General features: G+C 56.3%; 1 protein-coding gene across 4 annotated transcripts in view; it reads left to right on the top strand.

Annotated features, from left to right (window-relative positions):
• ABR (ABR activator of RhoGEF and GTPase) overlaps positions 1-18549 on the top strand; it is a 172687-nt gene that overhangs the window by 149222 nt on the left and 4916 nt on the right. For 3 of the 4 annotated variants that reach the window (XM_010978926.3, XM_031468485.2, XM_031468484.2), the window contains 5 exons: positions 14272-14331; positions 14595-14704; positions 15404-15543; positions 16669-16803; positions 17731-17836. In XM_010978926.3, the coding sequence (XP_010977228.3) occupies positions 14272-14331; positions 14595-14704; positions 15404-15543; positions 16669-16803; positions 17731-17836 (551 nt within the window). Of the gene's footprint in view, positions 1-1463; positions 1641-14271; positions 14332-14594; positions 14705-15403; positions 15544-16668; positions 16804-17730; positions 17837-18549 lie in introns of those variants that run through there. The other variant, XM_031468487.2, reaches the window with a different exon arrangement.

Here is an 18549-nt window from a genome sequence, read left to right as displayed (position 1 = left end):
ACCAGCCACACTTCACTGAGACCAGTGGTTGTGAGCACAGGGCCTTAGGAGACCTGTCACTGGCCAGCTGCAATTCCATGACCTCAGGCGAGAATTTCACCTCCCTGAGCCCTAGTCTCACAACTCTAAACTGGGGACAGTAACACCAACATCACGTAAGTCAAGAGGCTTCAGTGCAAGTGGATATTTGAATGCCCTTTGCCTGGGACCTGGCTCACGGTTCACACTGGGAAAATACTGGTTGCCTTCCTCTCCTGTGCCAAGCTCTGCAGGGTGTGATGCCCTGGACACCTCTGGGATGTGGGGACCCTAACCATCTGGGGTTTAGGCCTTTCTCTGTTCTCCAAACACCAGACTCTGATGTGTATCGTTACCTTGGGAGATGATTAATTTCTGACTCTTGGGCTAACACTTTCATCGACTTGAGGGTCAAGAGCAAGTTCTTACTCCTCTATCCCAGGGCACCCAGCACAGAGTTGGCTGATTGCCTCTTTGCCAGTGGACGTCCTGTGCCCCAGCAGCACGGCCTTTTCTAGTGAGGGGCACAGGGCCACAGTTAAAAGCATGCTGGGAGAAGGACTTCTTTTTGGGCATCTGTAACCAGTGTCGTCCTTGGCTTTTGCTCTTGTCCAGGGAGAAAGCTCTTGGTAGCTGATTCCCTCTGGGGCCATGGAAGCCCAGGGGGCTGCCGTGCTGGGGATCTTCTTTATTCTTTGCACAGGAGGAGGTTTTTGAGTGCCAGTCCATGAGTCTGGCCCCGTCACTGAGCTGGCATTGAGGGAGGTGTTTGGGGCAGGTGTTGGGTGTAGGGGAAGCGGGACTCCAGGGCAGTGTGGGTCCTCTGCTCCGGACAAGGGAAGCTGTTGGTGATGGAAACGCAGCTCCTGCCCCTGAGCCCTGGCCCCTGCAGACCCCTTCTGGCTCCCCCCAGCCTCCTTCAGACACCCCAGCCCCCAGGAGCCGCCTGGTGGGGAAGGGGTTAACCCGCGCTGTAGAGGAGGAAGGAACTGGCCAGTTGAGCTGCTTGTCAAACTTTATTTAGTAGGGGCTGGAGGGAGGGCCGAAGGGTGCCTGAGGCGGAGTTAAAGAGTTAAAACCCGGAGGTTGGGTGTTTTGGAGGGGGCAGCCTCCAGCGCCTCCTTTGAGTCACTTCCTCCGGTGGGGGCGGGGGCTCCCCGGCGGCCTCGGCAGTTGGTGTGCGGCGCGCAGGGCCGAGTCCCGCTAGCCTGGCCGGGACCAGCCGTCCGCTGGTGCTGCTCCAGCGGAGGGAGGAAAAAGGCGAGCCCCGCACCATGCGCTCCCCTGCCCGGCTCGAGTAACAGCCCCAGCGACTCGACTCGGCTGAGGCTGCCCCCGCTCCCTCCCTCCCTCCCTGCCAGCCGGCTCCGGACCCCGGAGGCCCGCGCCTCTCCTGCGTCCCGGAGCTGAGCGGGCCCGCAGGCAGGGTCGCCGTCGGGCCGGGCTCTGCCGCCGCCAGCATGACCGACGTCCTGCCTCAGCCGGACTGTAGCCTGACGGCGGTGTGCGAGCCCCTGGAGCGCTGCTGCCTGGATCCGCTGGAGGAGCCGGGGAGCAAGCGGCCCCCCAACACCGGCGCCCGGCTCTGGGGCCGCGTGCGCAGCAAGCTCCTCCGCCAGAAGGTGCCTGAGGGGCCGGAGCGGGTCGGAGCGGGTGGACTAGAGGGAGTTGGGAAGGGTGGGGGGGTCCTGCGCCGCTCGGCACCCCTTTTTTGGAGCTCACTGCGCCTCTTGCCTGACTGGACAGAATCTGAGGTATGCTGTAGGTCGGCTCTAAGTGGCCTTAATTTGCTAATTAATGCTCTTGCTACCCCCATCCCAAACCCGGGCTGCTTTCTCTGCATCTGTTCCTGTCTCAAGAAAAGGGGAAGGGGGTCTTCCGTGGTAAAGGACTAACTGGCTCCTTTTTGCGTCTCTATGGACAGAAATAGGAACAGACCAGGCCAGGGGCTCCTGGGTCTCAGTTTCCCCCACAGCGCCCAGCCCAGGCCCCACCCACTGCGTCCAGCGGACATTGTTGGCTGCCCCTTTGCTGGGGGGCACCAGCAGGAGCACCTCAGCACCACCAGCCTTGTGAGGTTTCTTTGTGCAGGATTGTGGGCATCATTCTCCAGCAGGGAAGAAGGGGAGGGTTGTGGGGAGGTCGTCGGGCTGCTGAGTCTGGGGGCTATAGGCTGCCTCTTCAGGGACCACCCAGAGGACTGCTGGCCCGGTGCCAGCCAGGCACCAGGCAACTCAGTCAGTGTGCCAGGGGTTTCCTGACCCAGCGGGCAGCTCAGACCAAGCTGTGCCAGGGCAGACTGCCCATCCTGCCTGCTGCCCCAGACCTGAGTGGGGATGAAAATCTGAGATAGAAGCTGACTGTCCTGCAGCTGGGCAGGCTGCCCCGGGGCTGGCTTTGAGTCCTGGCATCGGGCATCCAAGGAACAGCCAGACTAGTGCCCAGGACACAGTAAGCACTTGATAACTGTAGACCAAATGAACTGCCAAAGCAAAATGTCACAGGGTGCTGTCCTGGCTAGCCAGGGCCATGCTCATCCTTCAAGGTAGTGATAAGGAAGGCTGTGGCTAGTCTGTGTGGCTGATGGGGATTTGCAAGCCCTCCTGTGGCTCAGAGGGAGACCCTCTGCGCAGGTCCTTGCTGCCAGCCAGCATAGAGGTTCCTGGCACCTGCCAAGAGGAAATGATCTTGGGCCCATTGGCTCCTTGTCTAGTTTCATCCCCTGCCAGTGGGGCATACTTGACCTCCCAGAGGTGACATCAGTCCTGGAAAGTGCCAGGCAGGGCAGCAACTTGAGCTGTCCTGTATTGGCCCCTGTGTCACCTTCCACCTCTCCAGGGACCAGGCTAGCAGAGCCCTGCTGGCCTCAGCTGCTATCAGAGCCCCTCTGTGCTGAGGCAGCTGTCTGTGCCCGGCAGTGCGGAGCCATCTCCTGCCTGTACCCCCTCCTAGCCACTGCTGAGGCCAGCAGACACAAACCCAAGGCTCATTGTCCATTTCCAGACCTGGAGGTTGGCAAGAAAGTGACCCAGCAGGTTCCTGGCTCTGTGCCAGCCAGAATCCTTCTGGTTTACCTGCCCCTTTGGGCAGGGGCCTGGCAGGTAGGGGGTAGTTTTTAAACCCTGAAAGCCCAGACTTTTACTTCTTTTGCTGTGCGTTAGTGACTAGCGAAACTAAGAAGCCACTTCAGGAATTCTTCAGCTGGCTTTGCCTCTTGTGATATCTGACAGCTCCATGTCTGATGGTGCGCTCTGGGCAAGGGTGGCGGGCCAGCCAGGCGCTGGGCTGCTGAGCTGGTTGGCGTCAGTGCAACTGCAGGGTGGCTCTAGAGCTGGGATGTTCTGTATGGCGGATGATTCAGTCCCCTAGCCCCTGCTGTGTGACCAAGTATGTCGGTGTCAAAGACACAAGGGTCTGCACCGTGGGTGACTGAGGGACAGTCATTCACCCTGCTGTGCCTGCCTCGCTGTGACCGGGCTGGTGGGTGAGCAGGCAGGCTTGTAGAGCCAGGCCAGCTGCCCACCTCCCTTCTTTCCCCAGCTGCATTAACCTATTTTGTTCAGTGCAGCAGGCTCACTGCCAGGATAGGGGGCTGGGATCAGGCTGCAGCTTAGGTGAGTGGGGGAAGGGTGCCAGGTACTGGCCAGCCTGGCAGGAGGGGTTGCCTTCATTAACTCCTCATTTAACTTTGCTGCAAGGATTTGATGCTGTGGATCAAATCCCGAGACACTTGTGGCCCTCCTGCTCCCAGTTTACTAAAGATTCTTGAAAGGCTGGAGAAGGGTGTATGTGACTCATCTGGGGACGCCGTGCTGGGGCTGAAGAATCTATTTGGATGGAAAAAGCCCAGTATTAACCTGTGGAGTCTCCGGCGGTAGGGGTCTACAGTTGCTGGAAAAGCGGAGACAAGGACCACTCACAGCCTCTCTTTGGGTCCTTGGTTGGGGGCTGTGGTTAGGGTTGTGCTTGTCCCCAAGGAGAGTCCTGGGGCTGTAGCCTCAGTCCAGCCTCTGACTTGGCAGTCAGATTGTTGTGCAAGCATTTAGCAGAGGAGACACGTGGCATTTGAGTTTGTGGGCTCTGCCAGTGCTCTTAGCGTTTAACTTCACATTTCTTCTTTCCTTCCCTTTTTTTTTTTTTTTTTTTGACTTTAAATCATACTCAAGGAGACCAGCCTTGCTGCCTGCTCTTCCTCTCATCCTGCCTGTTTCTAGATCCTTAAGTTGCACTTTGGAGGGAGAGGGGCTGAAAGAGGAATCTCATCCTCACCACTCACACACAAGGTGTCAGAAGGTTTTAATGGGAGTCACTTGTGGGAACCAGAGAGGCTAGGAGGGTCCCAGGGAGGCAGAGGCCAGGCCAGAAGCATTTGTCTCAGGCAGGGGATGAGGGGAGTCCATGCCCCTGCTGTCGCCCTGCAGCCAAGGTGAGAACGTCCTACCTAGACCAGGCCAGATCCTGGCCAGAGCGGAGACTCAGGCTGAACTGGCAGGGTCCAGGAGAGTGGGTGGGAGTTAAGGATGGTTCCTCCAGACTTAATCTCTGCCTCAAGCGGTTAGTCTGAGATTCCCCACCTCCAAAGAGCTTCTCTCTAGAAGCCAGAGGCCGACAAGTTCAACCAAGATGTTTCTTGCTGAGTCCCAGAACAAGCCCACCTGCTCTGTGATGGGGTTTGTGCCCCTCTGCTTCCAAGGAAGGTCAGAGGTGCTACCCAAGGAAGAATAGGATGGGGAGCCCTCTGTAGGCCACTTGTCTGGGGAACCTTAGGGTTCAGGAGGGTCCCTTTCTTTGTCATCTTGATTGTAACCACAGGACAGCTCCTCGCCCCTCCCAGAGTCTGTCTTTTAACTTGATAGTTCTTCCTAACAGGTAGCACTAGATATGCAGATCGTGTGCACATCCCCAAGGCTCAGTCAGCCATTCACTGGCTGTTCCAGGCATTGAAGGTACAAGGCCACTGGGATATAAGATAAAGAGATATCTTGGGGTCATAATCTGACTCTGGGCATCAAGAAAGATCTTGAAACCTTATGCAATAGACATCTATCCTGTCCTGCCTGCCTACAGCTCTGCCCTGCCCCTTTTCCCCCTGCCCTGCCCCCCTTCTACCTTATTTGCTGGTGGGGAGGGACTTGCATCCTGTCCTCACCATTTGCACACCCATTCACACCCCAATATGATCCCTCAGCTGTCAGAAAGGGAGGTAGCACCCCTTCCTAGGGCTGGAGACCCCCACAGTCAGCCCATTTCCTCCTGGGCCTCTGTGTGGGCCAGTGACCAGACTTGGAGAGTTGGAAGGGGAAGTGGTGTGACCTCCCTGCATTCCTGCAGCCATTATGCTTCTAGAGTGAGAGGACCTTACTCCTGGGGCCACATGCCTGGTCTCCTGACACCCAGTGCTCCTGCTTCTCCACAAAGCTGGCTCCTGAGAGGCCTGTGTGATTGCAGAGTGGAGTCCTCAACCCTGAGAATCTGATGCAGGTTATGGAGACCTACCCAGACCCGGTGCCGCCCTTGTGCACACATTGTATGCTATTTCAGAGAGGGTCTCAGATCCCAAGGTAGGAACCCCTGCTCTAAGTGAACTTGGCATGCTGCTGTTTCTTGGTGCCTGGGAGGTTAGAAGGCACCCTGGGCCTCTCCAGCATCTCTGAGGTCCATAGGTGGCTTGGCCAGGCAACCCTGATGGGCTTGGTGCCCTGGCTTTTGGATGGCCCCAGACCAAGGGGAGCTGAGACTGCCAACCAAGGTGGCTCTCGGGAGGCCAGAGCCGTCCGAGCCCAGTGGGGCAGGACTATCCAGAGGCAGTGAGGCCCCAGGAAGGCAGACATTTTGAAAAGAGCCCAGAAGCTTCTGTAGGTATTGGTTTGGGGGAGTTGTCAGGCGCTGGTGAGGGTGTACAGGTCTGGAAAGCTCTAGCCATGTGCTGAGTGGCCTTGCCGACTGCCCATATTGTTGGGAGCTGGTCAGCAGGTGCTGTTTTGGCTTCCTTTTCCCTATCAAGCATGCTGGGAGTTGGAAGGGTGTTTGTATTCTGACAGCTCCCTGGCACCCGAAAGAACACACATCCCCTGTGCCTGGAACCTGTTTGCCCAATCCCCAGGAGAAAGCCGGAGTTAGTCCAGATACCAGTGAGCCTCAGACTAAGGCTCCATTGTCCTTGGTCCCCCACAGTGTGCCTGGAGAGGTGGGAGCAGCCAGTGGGAAACTTCTGCAGAGAGGCTGAGAGGGCCTGTAACCCCACAGTGATTTCCCCAATTCTGCTTAGGCTGAGAGAGTGGAACTTACGGCTGAGCCAGAAGCTGGAAGCATCTCTGTCCTGGCCAGTGACACCAGCCAGGGTTGGTGCCTCACTGGGCACAACCAGAGCAGCAGCAGCCACAGCTCCTCTTCCCTTCAGATGCCCCCTCTGTGCTCTGGCCTCCTCCTTGGAGCACCCCCAACCCTCAGGCTGCTGCAGCATGGGACGCCAGGGAAGGAAGGGCACTGGGCTGGTAGGAGTCCAGAGGCCTCATTTTTCTAATCTTGTGTCTTCTGTCTAAATTTGCTGTGTGACCTTGGGCAGATCTCTTCACCTCTCTGGTTCTCTGGCATCAGTATAATGAAGGAGCTGAAAAGGATGATCTTCTCGATCCAGTTCATATGATGATTTTGGCCATGTCTCAAGATTCCTATGCCTAAGCCTTAAACTCTCAACACGCTGGGAAAGTCTGGGCAAGAGAGGTCACAGGGCTGCCCCTGGGCCATGGCCAGCCATTCACTGAACACAGAAGAGAGGTGAACAGGAATGTGGGGCGTCCGGACCCTGTCCCCACGGAGCCCTGGCCAAAAGGCATTGCTTTCTCTATCTCCCACATCTCAGTTCATTCATTTGGTCTCTGAGGACTGATGGGGCATCTTCACGTGCTGGGTACTCCAGAGGTGGCCCAGGCAGAAAGGCCTTGCTCTCATGGAACTTTCTGTCTATAGGAGGAGTCAGGCCATAAATAAGATCATCTCATGCTGGACAAGGACTGCAAGGAAGATAAAACTGGGTAGCGGATTAGAGAGTAAAGCGGAAGGGAGAGGCCTCGCTTGAAGAGATAATTTTGAACTAGGATTAAATGACAAGAAGGATTCTTGAAAGGTCTAGGGACAGTGCATTCCAGACAGATGTGAAAACCCTGCAGCTGGGGCAACCATGGCATGTTCAGAGGCAGACAGAGGCCGCATGAGGCATAGGAAATGACTTTAGACAGGTGGGCAGTGGCCTTGCAGGCCATGGCAAGGAGTTTGGCCTGTAATCTGAGTGCAGTGGGGAGCCACTGGGGAGTTTAAGCCCAGGTTTAGTGACACATGTTTTGAGCACGTGCCGAGTACCAGGCATCATTCTTAGTCCCCGACATGAGTTAGGTGATAACCCACAAGGTATTGTTGGGCTCACAGAGCAACACAGATGAGGTCACCTGAACGGCTTAGTGCAGGCAGTGTTCAAACCCAGGCAGCCTGGCTCTTGGCTGTCATGTCACCCTGTGGAGGAGGCCCCCCAGGGCCTGCTCAGGTCTATGGCTGTTTCTCAGTCGTCTGGGTGGTCATGGAGCCCCATTGGGGTCCTGCGTGCCCGGGATGGGGGGCTGCTGGGGGTGGGGTTCCTGCTCAGTTGTTGTGTTGCGTGTGGTATCTGGCCAAGCAAGCCGTGCATAGAAGTGGGCCTGCCAGGTACTTTCAAGGATGTGCAGCAAATGTGAGAACATGGCATGGGGGGCCTGGGAAGAGTCCACCAAGAGGCCCCTCTGAGCAGACGCAGGCAGCAGGGCTGCTGTGCCTCATTCTCACCAGCAGGCCCTGTGCCCAGACATTGCTCCTGGCCTAGGCAGGGAGGATGAAGTCAGCTTCAGAGAGGGACTTTCATCATTCTTACCAAACCACTCCAAGTCCAGGGGGAGGCCGCCGAGCCCCCGGCAGTCCAAAGGCCGTTGGCCCTTCACTGGTGGCAGCATGAAGCTTCCCAGTCAGTACGTTGAGTAGCCTCTCGTTTGGGCCTTTGACCCCTAAGGTGGCCCCTTCCCTTTGGGGACGGGGCTGCCTCTGTGTTGCTTTGGCCCTGACCAGTTCCTTTTCCCGAGAGTGACCCTGCCCTCGTTAGCCGGTGGCCCTGAGCCGGGGCGGGGCCACTTCCCGCTGTTGGTGTGCAGCCTGGATCTGGGGTGGAGCCTCCGGCAGGGCAGGCGGGGAGGGCGGGCCAGCTCTGAGGAAGACAGGGCTGGGGCTCTGAGTTCCGTCCACAGCTGCGCCGACCCAGGGGCTGAAAGTGTGGCAGGCGCAGGGCAGGCCGAGCCCTGGAATGCGGAGCTCTGGGAAGCCAGGTCACAGTGGGTGCTGCGGGCTAACCTGGCTTCAATAAAAGCCTCATTCAGAGCCACCAAACCCTTTCCATATGTGGGCCTCGGGGAACTTCAAAGTTCTGAGGGGAGGGGAGGGGAGGCAAGCTGAGGCCAAGCGGCCTCATCCCGGGCTGGCTGGTCTGAAGAGGGTGCTAACCCTGCAGGGTGAGGGCTGGTGGGGCAGAGCTTGCTTGGCCTCCTGGTGAGGGCCAGCCTCTGGGAGGACAGGGTGAGTTTACTGAGTCTGAGCTTGGTCTCCCCCAAGGCAGCTGCTGAGCCTGAGTCGGGATACAGGCCCTGCCCCCACTCCCCAACTCCGCCCGGCCCCTCTATGAGTTTCGAGCGAGTGGCCACGTTGACAGACTCCTCCAGTACCCTTCCCAAGGGCGGGAGAGGCAGGCTCTTGGCAGCGCTGTTGTCAGCCCTTCCATGCCTCTCACGCCTGTGGTCTGTCCCAATGACAGGCTGGCCTTGGTGTCCCAAGGGGACCCAGCCCAGAGCATGTGGATGCACTTGGCGGAGGGCAGAGGAAGGCCAGCTGGGCCTACCACCATGGCCGCCGCCCTGGGAGCCACAGGAAATGTACCCCCATCAGACAAGACACCCAGCTCAGGGCCTGGTCTCCACAGCCCAGCAGTCAGACTCTGGCAGGGTCCCCAAACACAGCCGGACACCTGCCTTCTATTCAGTGTCCTTTTCACCAATAAGGGTGACAACTTCAGTTACGCTTGTTTACTGCAGTTAGTTTTTATTAGCCCTAAAAACAACTCTGGGCTTTGAGTGAAGTCCATGCCACCACCCAGGACAGGCCCAGGATGCCAGGCGCTGGGCTCAGAGCACAAAGGGTGGAGCCCGGCCCAAGAGGGCTGGGAGGTCAGGGGTGGCATCCAGGGATATGGGCTTCTCAGGGCTTTGGGGCCTGTGCTGTGGCAATGACAGTGTGAGGTTTTAAGGGAAGGGGGTCAGCAGCAAGGGGCTGTGAAGAGGGAAGTGGGGGCCCTGGGAGCCCGGGTGAATGAATACTGTTTTCATGTCCCTGTCACTGATCGAGCCCCCGCGTCACATCCCAAAGTAACACTGCCGCTGCTCTGGGCCTGTGCCTCCCTCTGCTGGGACTGTAGCTGCTGGTGCTGAAGGGTTATCCCCACTATACAGATGGGGCCTCCACAGCCCTCACCTTGTAAATTAAAGGAGCCCATGGGAAGGTGCAGTAGCAGAAATCAGCAGACTTTCAGGTGGGCTGCGGGTGTCGGGCGGTGGGAGGACTGTGCCATCAGAAGGAGCTGGGTTTGAACATGGGCTCTGTTGCCTTCTAGAGGGAGCAGGAAGGGGGTGAACAGCCCTTGAGCCAGAGGGGAGGAGAATGTTGGGGTCCCCTGCCCCAGGCTGGTGAGAAAGGGCCAGAGGAAGGGCCTAGACCTTTCAGAGGGGACCCCTGAGGATGTTCTGGAAACCAAGGCAGCACCCACCATCTGGAGCAGCCTCCCCTGCCTGCAGGTCCTCACACCCTCTCAGCCCCCGCAAAGCCAGGAAGCCTACTTCCTGTCCTAAATGTGAGGCTGCTGAGGCCCAGAAAGTGAGGCGGGCTCCCCAGCCACCTGCCAGATTCTCTCTGAGACACTGCGGACTCTTTCACTGGGATGCAGGACTCCTCCCAGTGTTGGAGGGAACCTGGTGGTTCTCTTGTGGACATCAGTCCACAGAGCAGCCGTTTCTCCTCGGGAGAGGTCTGGATGTGCGGCCATGACCTGACTGGGTCTAAATGCAAAGGCAAAAGGGACATAATTGAGCCGCTCCCAGTGGCTGTGTTCGGCCCACTCGTTTACAACTTTCTCTGGGTTGTTCTCTGGGCTGCTTGTCTCCTGCCTGTGCCCCACCTTGGTGGAGAGCCCCACTGTGTTTCTGTTACCTGTGCAATGAAGGAGGGGCCCTCCGGAGTCTCCCCAGCCTGACCCTTCGCAGCCCCATCATCTCCTTCCCTACAGGTGATCTGGTGGCCCCCATGTACCTGCTTCCCAGGCTGGGGGACAGCACCTCTCTGCTGGGCCCAGAGGGTGAGTGGTCAGGTGTTCTTGTCCACTGATATCCAGGGGGCTGGCTCCTCCGCCCCCAGCACTAATCTAATCAGGAAATAGCAAAGTCCACATTTCCCAGGGGTTATAAATAACCACAGCAATTCAGACAGCATCATTTCTCTGGAAAATGTGCCATGTCCCTCTCCGCACCCTCCCTTCTCTGTATTTAAATGACGTCCTGAAATAGACTTGGTTTCTGGAGGCTGCTGGCCTCCTGGGAAACAGAGCTTCATTGTCGGGCGCCAAGGGGCTGGGCAGGTCTCCCCACACAGGTACCAGGGCTGCACCTGCAGAGGGGATCTGGCGTAGGGCCGTGGTGGGACTCACAGTAAAACAGGACAGTGCCACCTGACCCAGACCTGGTCTCGGACAGACTGAAACAATAAACGGTGCAGGGAAAAAGGGTCCTGGTGCAACAGGAAGGTGGAGGGGAACTGAAGATTCCCGAGGTCTGGAGTTATCCAGGAAGCCTTTCTGGAGGAAGCAGCGCTGAGACTGGGCCTGCTAAGGCCCTCTCAGATGCTCCCAGGAAAAGTAGTGTTGCTACTTGGCAGCTAGTACAGAAGCGATGGGGAGAGAAGGAATGGAAGAGTTGTACTGGAGGCGGCCTGCCAGCACGCAGGTCAGCTGGCGGTGCCAGACTGTGGAGGCCTCATGCCTCCTCTCTAGATAAATAATGGTCACAGCAGCTGACCTGTGGCCAAGAAGCGTGGGTGCCAAGCCAGGTGCTGTGCATGGGATCGTGCAGGTTTAGCAGAGGTGAGCAGGGAGACTTGATTTTGAGCTCCTGCTCTCCCTTCCTAGATGTGTGGCCCTGGGCAAATTCCTGATCCTCTTTGTGCCTCGGTGTCCTTGTCTGTAGAATGGGAGCAGCTAGAAAGGCTTAAACCTCACAGATTTATGATGATTATTGAGATGCTGTCTGTATGGAGTTTGTCACAGCGCTAGACTTGCAGGAAGTGCTCCCAGCACATCAGTCGCTGTTACTGTTTTCTATGACAACTCTCTGAGGCAGGCATGGACACCCCTGTGAGGAAATTGAGGTTCCAGGAGGGTAAGTGACTTGCCCAGATTCACACAGTTGAGTGGAAGAGTGAACATTTGGACCCAGGTTGGTCTTTCAATCCCTGCACTTTCCCCACTCAGGCTACATCCACGTGCCACTCCAGGACCCAGGGTGGGACCACCGGCTCAGTCCATGACAGCTGCCAGGAGGTGCCAGGTCATGGGAGGCTAAGCAGGAGGAGGTGCACTGGGGGCCAGAACCACGGATGGCCTGAGGCTTATGCTGATGCCTGGAGAGACCCACATTAAAAGGGGTGGTCCCTCCAGAATGTGTCCCAAGGGTAGCATCTGCCTCAGGCAACAAGGAGCAATGGCCATCTCTGCTCCAGGTGGCCACTGCTGCAGATAGGGCTGGGGACAGACCCAGGCCCTGTGGAGGGGATGAAGGACCTGTAAGGGGCAGCCTGTGCTATGGGCCCGGTGAGGGTTGGGACAGAAAGTTTAGGGGAGGAAGGTTTGAGTGACCCAGAAGGAGTTGGTCCTGAGTCCTTTGGAATAGAGAGCCCGGGCAGCAGGCCGGGGAGTCCCACACGATTCCCTCTTATGAGGAGGTAGTGGTGAGGGGTGCTCGGTCCTCTCCACACTGCTCCCCCTTTGTCCTGTTCTCATCCTTCCTCCGGGCAGGGAACTGACTATTCAAGGCTGGGCTGGGGCCCAGATGAGGGCCCCAGACCCCATCAGAGTCTTGGGTGGCCCCTGTCCTCAGCTGGTGTGTGGGTGATGGAAGGTGTAGGAAGGACTTACCTCGAGCTGTAAGAAGCCCTGGGACCCAGCTCCCCTGAGCTGACCCAGGTCCGGCTTTCCAATGTGAGGAGGGCCTGTTAACGCAGCAGTGCTCTGCACTGGGGGTGCAGACAGTCCAGGGGTGCGTGGGCAGGGGAGTTTTAAGGGAATCAGTTTGCAGGTCCTCAACTCCTATAAGTGCTATTGTGAGAAAGCAACCGACCAGAGAAGGGCTTTGCACCATCACCTCTCCCTCCGGCTCCCTGGGGGGGCTCGGCCTAGGGTGCCAGACCTCCTGGGGGGCAGACGAAGGGGCTGCTTGAAATGCTGTGCAGGAGTTGAGAAAGTAGAAGACTAATGGCTGGGTTACAGATCATTTCACAAGTAACATGGTTTCTGGTTCTTTCTGTCCACAAAAGTGATGGAAACTCAGCTGAGAGATCATTTCAAATAAATATTGATAATAGGTATATATGTACTTTAAGGCAAATAATGAAGAAAGAGGTTAAAGGATTGCAAACATTGCTATAATAAAACTATTTTCAGCCCCATGTACTTAGTTATGTGAACAAGATGTTTCATCCTTTACATCTTTAAAGACCAAACCAAAGAGAACAGTACTGATGCTAAAATGCATTTCACCCTAGCAAAAAATAATATTCATATATATATATATATATAGAAAGAAAATATTCTACCTGCCTCATTAAGAGATGCAGTTCCACCAAAATGGTTCTTTGCTGCTGAATATTTATTAAAGTTTGTAATGTGTTGGTTACCTTTTTGATTGTGTACTGTTAATCATTGTAATAACTAATCCAGGATATGCTTTGAACATTTGGAGTCTTGTGGTCTCAGGAAAATTTTCATTTCCATTTATACAGACATTTTTGTTGAAGCAAAATATAATAGGGTGAGGAATAAAAGACTTTTAAAAAGAAAAATACAAACTAGGACATAATTCTTTGGGAGAAATAGACTAGAAACACAAATTCAAGGAGAAAAAGAAATGTTGCTGGGTTTCTACAAGCGAAAGGAGAACTTGCTTACGTGTTTTTTAAATGGATGATGGCGGGTATCAAATCACTATGGTATTTGGATTCTATGGAATACATTTAAAAGAATGATGTAACAGTTTTATTTTAAGATGTAAATATTTACATTATTCTGGACATTATATTCTTTGCAGCTATTTAAACTTACTTTGGAAATATTCAGGTGTTGACTTTAAAATGTGCCAGGGCGTGCATTGTTTTTCAAAGTGACTTTATGGACGCACACAGGAAAACAGTTTGAAGGCCACTGAGTCAGAGGAATGGAGTACTGGTTGGTCGCCTGTGAGGGATGCCCCTGGACCTCCCCTGTCGTCCCCACCTGCCTGGGGTTCCTGCCCAGTTTGGGGGCCTCCTCACTCTACAGAGTGTTTGCTTCCTGGGAAACCAACCACTTACCCCAGGTTATCTCACTGAGTCTTCACAACAATCCAGCAAGCAGGTTCTATTACTGGCTGCAGTGAACGAGTAAAACAAATGAGGTTTGGTGAGCTTAAACCTTCCTGAGGTCACCAGTGGCAGAACTGGGGTTCAGTTTACATCTATGTGGCAGCCCCTCCCGTTCAGCACCATGTGCATGGGCTACATCCCCTCCCATCAACTCCAATTCTGGCAGTTGAGCAAGTTGCTTATGCTTTGTGAGCCTCAGTTTCTGCATCTATAAAATGGGATGATAATACCCATCTCACAGGGTGGGGTCAGGAGTGAGTGAGATGTGGTGGGCGAATATGCCTAAGAATGCACCCACCTTCTTCCCAGAACTGAGGGGGAGTCCTTCACTTGGCCAGGCAGGAAGGGCCGAGGGGCTGGAGCCCCATGAAGGGCTGATGTCAAGCTAAGCATCAGCCCCCAGTTCTGCCTTCCTGACCTTTTACCAACTTCCAGGCAGTTGCCGACCAGCAGGGAGAGCTCTGGCTTGGTCTCTGAGCTGTCATCTCTCTCTCACTCACATTCTTTTTCTTTCTTTCTCTGCAGTTGGATCCACAAACTGTTGAAACCAAGAACTGGCACACGGATGTGATTGAGATGAATGGGGTGAGCCCGGAGAACTGGAAGGGTCTGCACAGTGGGTGGGCAGCCCAACCCCTGGCTGGCACCCTCGGGGAGCTGTCCCATCCCTGCCCCCTTAGCCCAGCCCCTTTCCCCTCTCCTCTGCCCGCATCCTTCCTGCCCCCACCCTGCAGGTGTTTCAGGGAGCCCCAGGTGGCAGAGGCAGCCCTTGTTTGCAATCCTGGGGGCCCCTGTGTTTGGGGGGCACTCATGTCCTGAGAGATTGTGATTGCCTCGCCCCCAAACAGATCAAAGTGGAATTCTCCATGAAATTCACCAGCCGAGACATGAGCCTGAAGAGGACCCCGTCCAAAAAGCAGACCGGCGTCTTTGGGGTGAAGATCAGCGTGGTGACCAAGTAGGTGCTCCGCCCGGGGCCCCTGCCAGCCTCGCCGTCCAGGCTCCCCTGCCCGCGTCTGGTCCCTCATCAATCACCCTCCAGCTCAGTAGTCACAAGAGCCAGTCTGGAGGGCAAAAGTGGCCCACTGAGGTGTGTCCTCTGCCTCACACAATGCTTTAGAAATAAATGAGCCGGCACTTAATTGTTGGGAGAAGGCATGTGAAAATCCCCGGTTGTCGGCTTCTTATAGTAAGTGGGAAGGTATGACAATGGTAGGCCCGCATCTTGGCTTGGCAGCGGCAGGCTGGAGGCTAAGAGGTGGCTTTCCCCTGGGAAAGGGCATCCTTCAGCTCTCCTCCCCTTGTCTCCAGGACCCAGCCCACCCCCCTCTGTAGGTGACCTGCTGGGTCCCCTGTAGCATTTGAATCTGGGACTTCTGATCTGAGGAACACTCTTTCTTCAGTCTTTGGGTTGATCTCCTAAAACTTCCTCCCACCTTTGTCCCCTGCTGTCCCTCAGCACGCAAGCCTTGGGCAGGCTGTGGGGGTGGGAGGTGGGGGTGGCAATGGCCTCTTTCTTAGCCCTTTCCTGCCACCCCCTCCCCTCAATCCCAGAGGCCAGAGCTCTCTGATGCCAAGGTTTGCAGAGAGGGGCTACATATAGTATCACTGGGGGTCTCCATCCACCCTCCCTCCCCTCACATCTCCTCCCCGCCAGGCGGGAGCGCTCCAAGGTGCCCTACATCGTCCGGCAGTGTGTGGAGGAGGTGGAGAAGCGGGGCATCGAGGAGGTCGGCATCTACCGGATATCAGGGGTGGCCACAGACATCCAGGCGCTGAAGGCCGTCTTTGATGCCAGTGAGTCTGGGAGGCCCAGTCGGGCAGCGGCGGGGAGAGGGTGCTCTAGTAAGCTCGGAGGGCTGGGAGGGCGCACAGTGGAAGTAGGAGGCTTCCCCGTGGAGAGTCCCAACTAGCCGCTGGCAGAGGGGCCTTGGTCTGTGAACTGCAGTCCAGCGTGGCGTGGGCTGGACCATTTCTGAGTCCCTGGGTGAGGCCTCTTCCTGCATCTTCTCATGTCATCCCCTCCCCTCCAATCTCTCATCCATTGCTACAGATAAGAAACCTGAGCCTCACAGGGGTCAAGTCACTGGTCTAGGATACCCAGCTTATAAGCTTTGAGCCTGATTTAAACTCAGATCTTTCTGACTCTAGAGTCTGTTCCTGGTTTTCTTGCTAGGTCCCCAGTGCCTGGCAGGCTATACCAAAACCAAAGGGCTCTGAGCCCGGGCTGGCTGGCTTGGGCGCCCCACCTTCTCCAGGGCCCTGAGTGCCCTCTGGGAGGGGCATTGCTGCCTCTCACTTTGACTGAAAACTCCTTGGTGGTGGGGCCCGACCTTTCTGGTTCTTCCCACCCCTGCCCCATCCTGCCAGTCAGGCTGCAGCCGCAGCACCCCCAGTAGTCAGGACGTGCGAAGTGGCCGGGCAGTGCTGATTCTGTGGGAAATGAGAGGGGGCCCAGTGGGTGTCCCTGGAAAGCTGTCAAGCAGACGTGTCTGGGGAGCCTGGGGTAGGGAGCTGGGGACATGCTGGCACATGGCTCCTCTGCACCACCTGGAAGCTGAGGCTTTGTCAGAACATGATTTTAGGTACAAAAAATGTGCAGTGCCTTACCAGGAGGGGCTCAGCAGCAGGGAGATTCCAGTTGGAAGGAGGGTGTGTGACATGTGGTAGGAACGTGGCTTCAGGACTCTGGATGATGAACTATGCTGCCCCCTCCCACCCCCGCGGACTAAAGTCACACACCACCTGCAGGCACTTCCTACATCCTCCTGCCTTTCCTGGGGAGACCAGACCAGAGACGTAGTAGGAGCGTACCCCAGGCAGGCTGTCTTAAGATGGATAGGGGACAAAAATGGCTACCCTGTGTCGGGGAGGGAGGTGGCTGAGGCACCCGCCACCCCTGACCTCCCACCTCCCCTACAGATAACAAGGACATCCTGCTGATGCTGAGTGACATGGACATCAATGCCATTGCTGGCACCCTCAAGCTCTACTTCCGGGAGCTGCCCGAGCCCCTCCTCACAGACCGACTTTACCCAGCCTTCATGGAGGGCATCGGTGAGGCCCCGGGGGACCTGAGGGCCAGGCCTCCCTGACCAGCAGAGTAAAGAGCAAGAGAGGAGATCTGTGGCTTCCCCTGCTTGTTGATGTACCCAATGCACTGCAGTCACGTGGCTGAGTGGCCTGGAGGGTGAGGTGTGGCCTGCGGGGGCCTGATCCGGAGGCTAGAGCCTCTCTCCCCTCTTGTCCCTTCGGGCTGCCCTCTGTGCCTCCTCCTTGGACACTGACCTCCTTGCTTAGAAACCCAGGATCCAGGGAAATCTTCCTTGAGGTGGGTGGTCGGGGGCTGGTGCCCCGGGGCCAGGGAGAAGCCTGGTTAGGGCTGGGGCGCGCTTGACACAGCTGCTCCCGAGACTTCCAGAAGGAGTGTTGTCTCATCTCTCCTGTGCCTGGGGTGGGGAGGAAGCTGAGGGCCCTGGCTGGCAGGGCTCTGGCCTCCATCACCTGGGCCAAATCCAGGTCTGGGCGCATCCCTCATCTTCTCCTGGGGCAGGTCAGGGCTTCAGTCACTACAGGAAATGAGGAGCCCATGGAAGGCTGCTCACCGTCAGGCTCTGGCAACAGAGGTGCTTAAAAAAGAGAGAATATTTGCACTGATGGCATCATTGTGTTAAACTCAGCCTTACAAGACCAGGGATGGGGAATGGCTCCAGCCCCAAAGGCCCCTGCAGTGAGGGGAGGAAAGGTGTCTGTTCCCCACCAGCCAGCCTCCTGGCTGAGTTACAGGTTGTGGGTGGGGCCTCCTTTAGGAACCTACTAATAGTCCATCCTTGGGAAAGTACCAGGCCCTTCCCTGCAGGGTCTGCTCCCCTGACCCCCTGCAGCCTCTCCCTCAGGGTCCTGCAGCCTCCTGACCACGGGGCGCTGGCCAGAGCCTCCCCACCTGGGAACCGAGCCCCACCCTAGCCCCTTCTCTGCCCACAGCCCTGTCAGACCCTGCTGCCAAGGAAAACTGCATGATGCACCTGCTCCGCTCCTTGCCTGACCCCAACCTCATCACCTTCCTCTTCCTGCTGGAACACTTGAAAAGGTAACAACAGCAGGGACTGAGTCCGGGGGAAGAGGGCAGGGCACCATGGGAGGCTCCAGCTGGGGAGGACACATCCGCTGGGGGACCCATATCCTTGGCACTTCCTCATGGGTGCTGGTCTCTGCTGGGCCACCAAAGCAGGGTGAGAGTTTGCTCTTCAAAATCTTGCATTCAAATTCTCCTGTTTTGAGAAATACTTGCATCCTAATGGCAACCTCAAATATTGGCCAGACTGCTCAGAAAGTAGGGCTAGAGCCAAGGACTATAGGTGAATTTTACAGTGAGTGGCTCATTCAGTTCACTTGGTGTTTTTTAAATGGAACAGAAGAGACAGCATCAGGGTGCACTGCGAGCAATGGGTGTGCACATTCTGTTCGGTATGTATGCTGCGTGTACTGGATGATCATGTAAAACGTGTGTTACTATGGGTCACAGTCCAAAAACTTTGAAGCCTGCTGGTGTTGACCCACACCTCATCTAATAGACAGGGAATCCAAGTCCCTAGCCTAACAGGGACTTACTTGGGGTTAGCAGCAGCTCTGTCCTGAGGATCCACATCTCCCAAATCCTAAACTATGGCCCTTCCCGCCTTCTCCCGCCCCTTCTGTAGCCGGGTCAGACTAAGAGCTGCTAAAGTTGACGCCTACAGCAAAGTTCTGAACTGACGCCAGCCCTGACAGTGACCTTGTCACTCACTTTTGAGCCCAGACCAG

This window comes from Camelus dromedarius, chromosome 16 (assembly GCF_036321535.1).
Source record: "Camelus dromedarius isolate mCamDro1 chromosome 16, mCamDro1.pat, whole genome shotgun sequence".
Taxonomy (NCBI): Eukaryota; Metazoa; Chordata; class Mammalia; order Artiodactyla; family Camelidae; genus Camelus; species Camelus dromedarius.
This window is presented reverse-complemented; position numbering and strand designations above follow the sequence as displayed.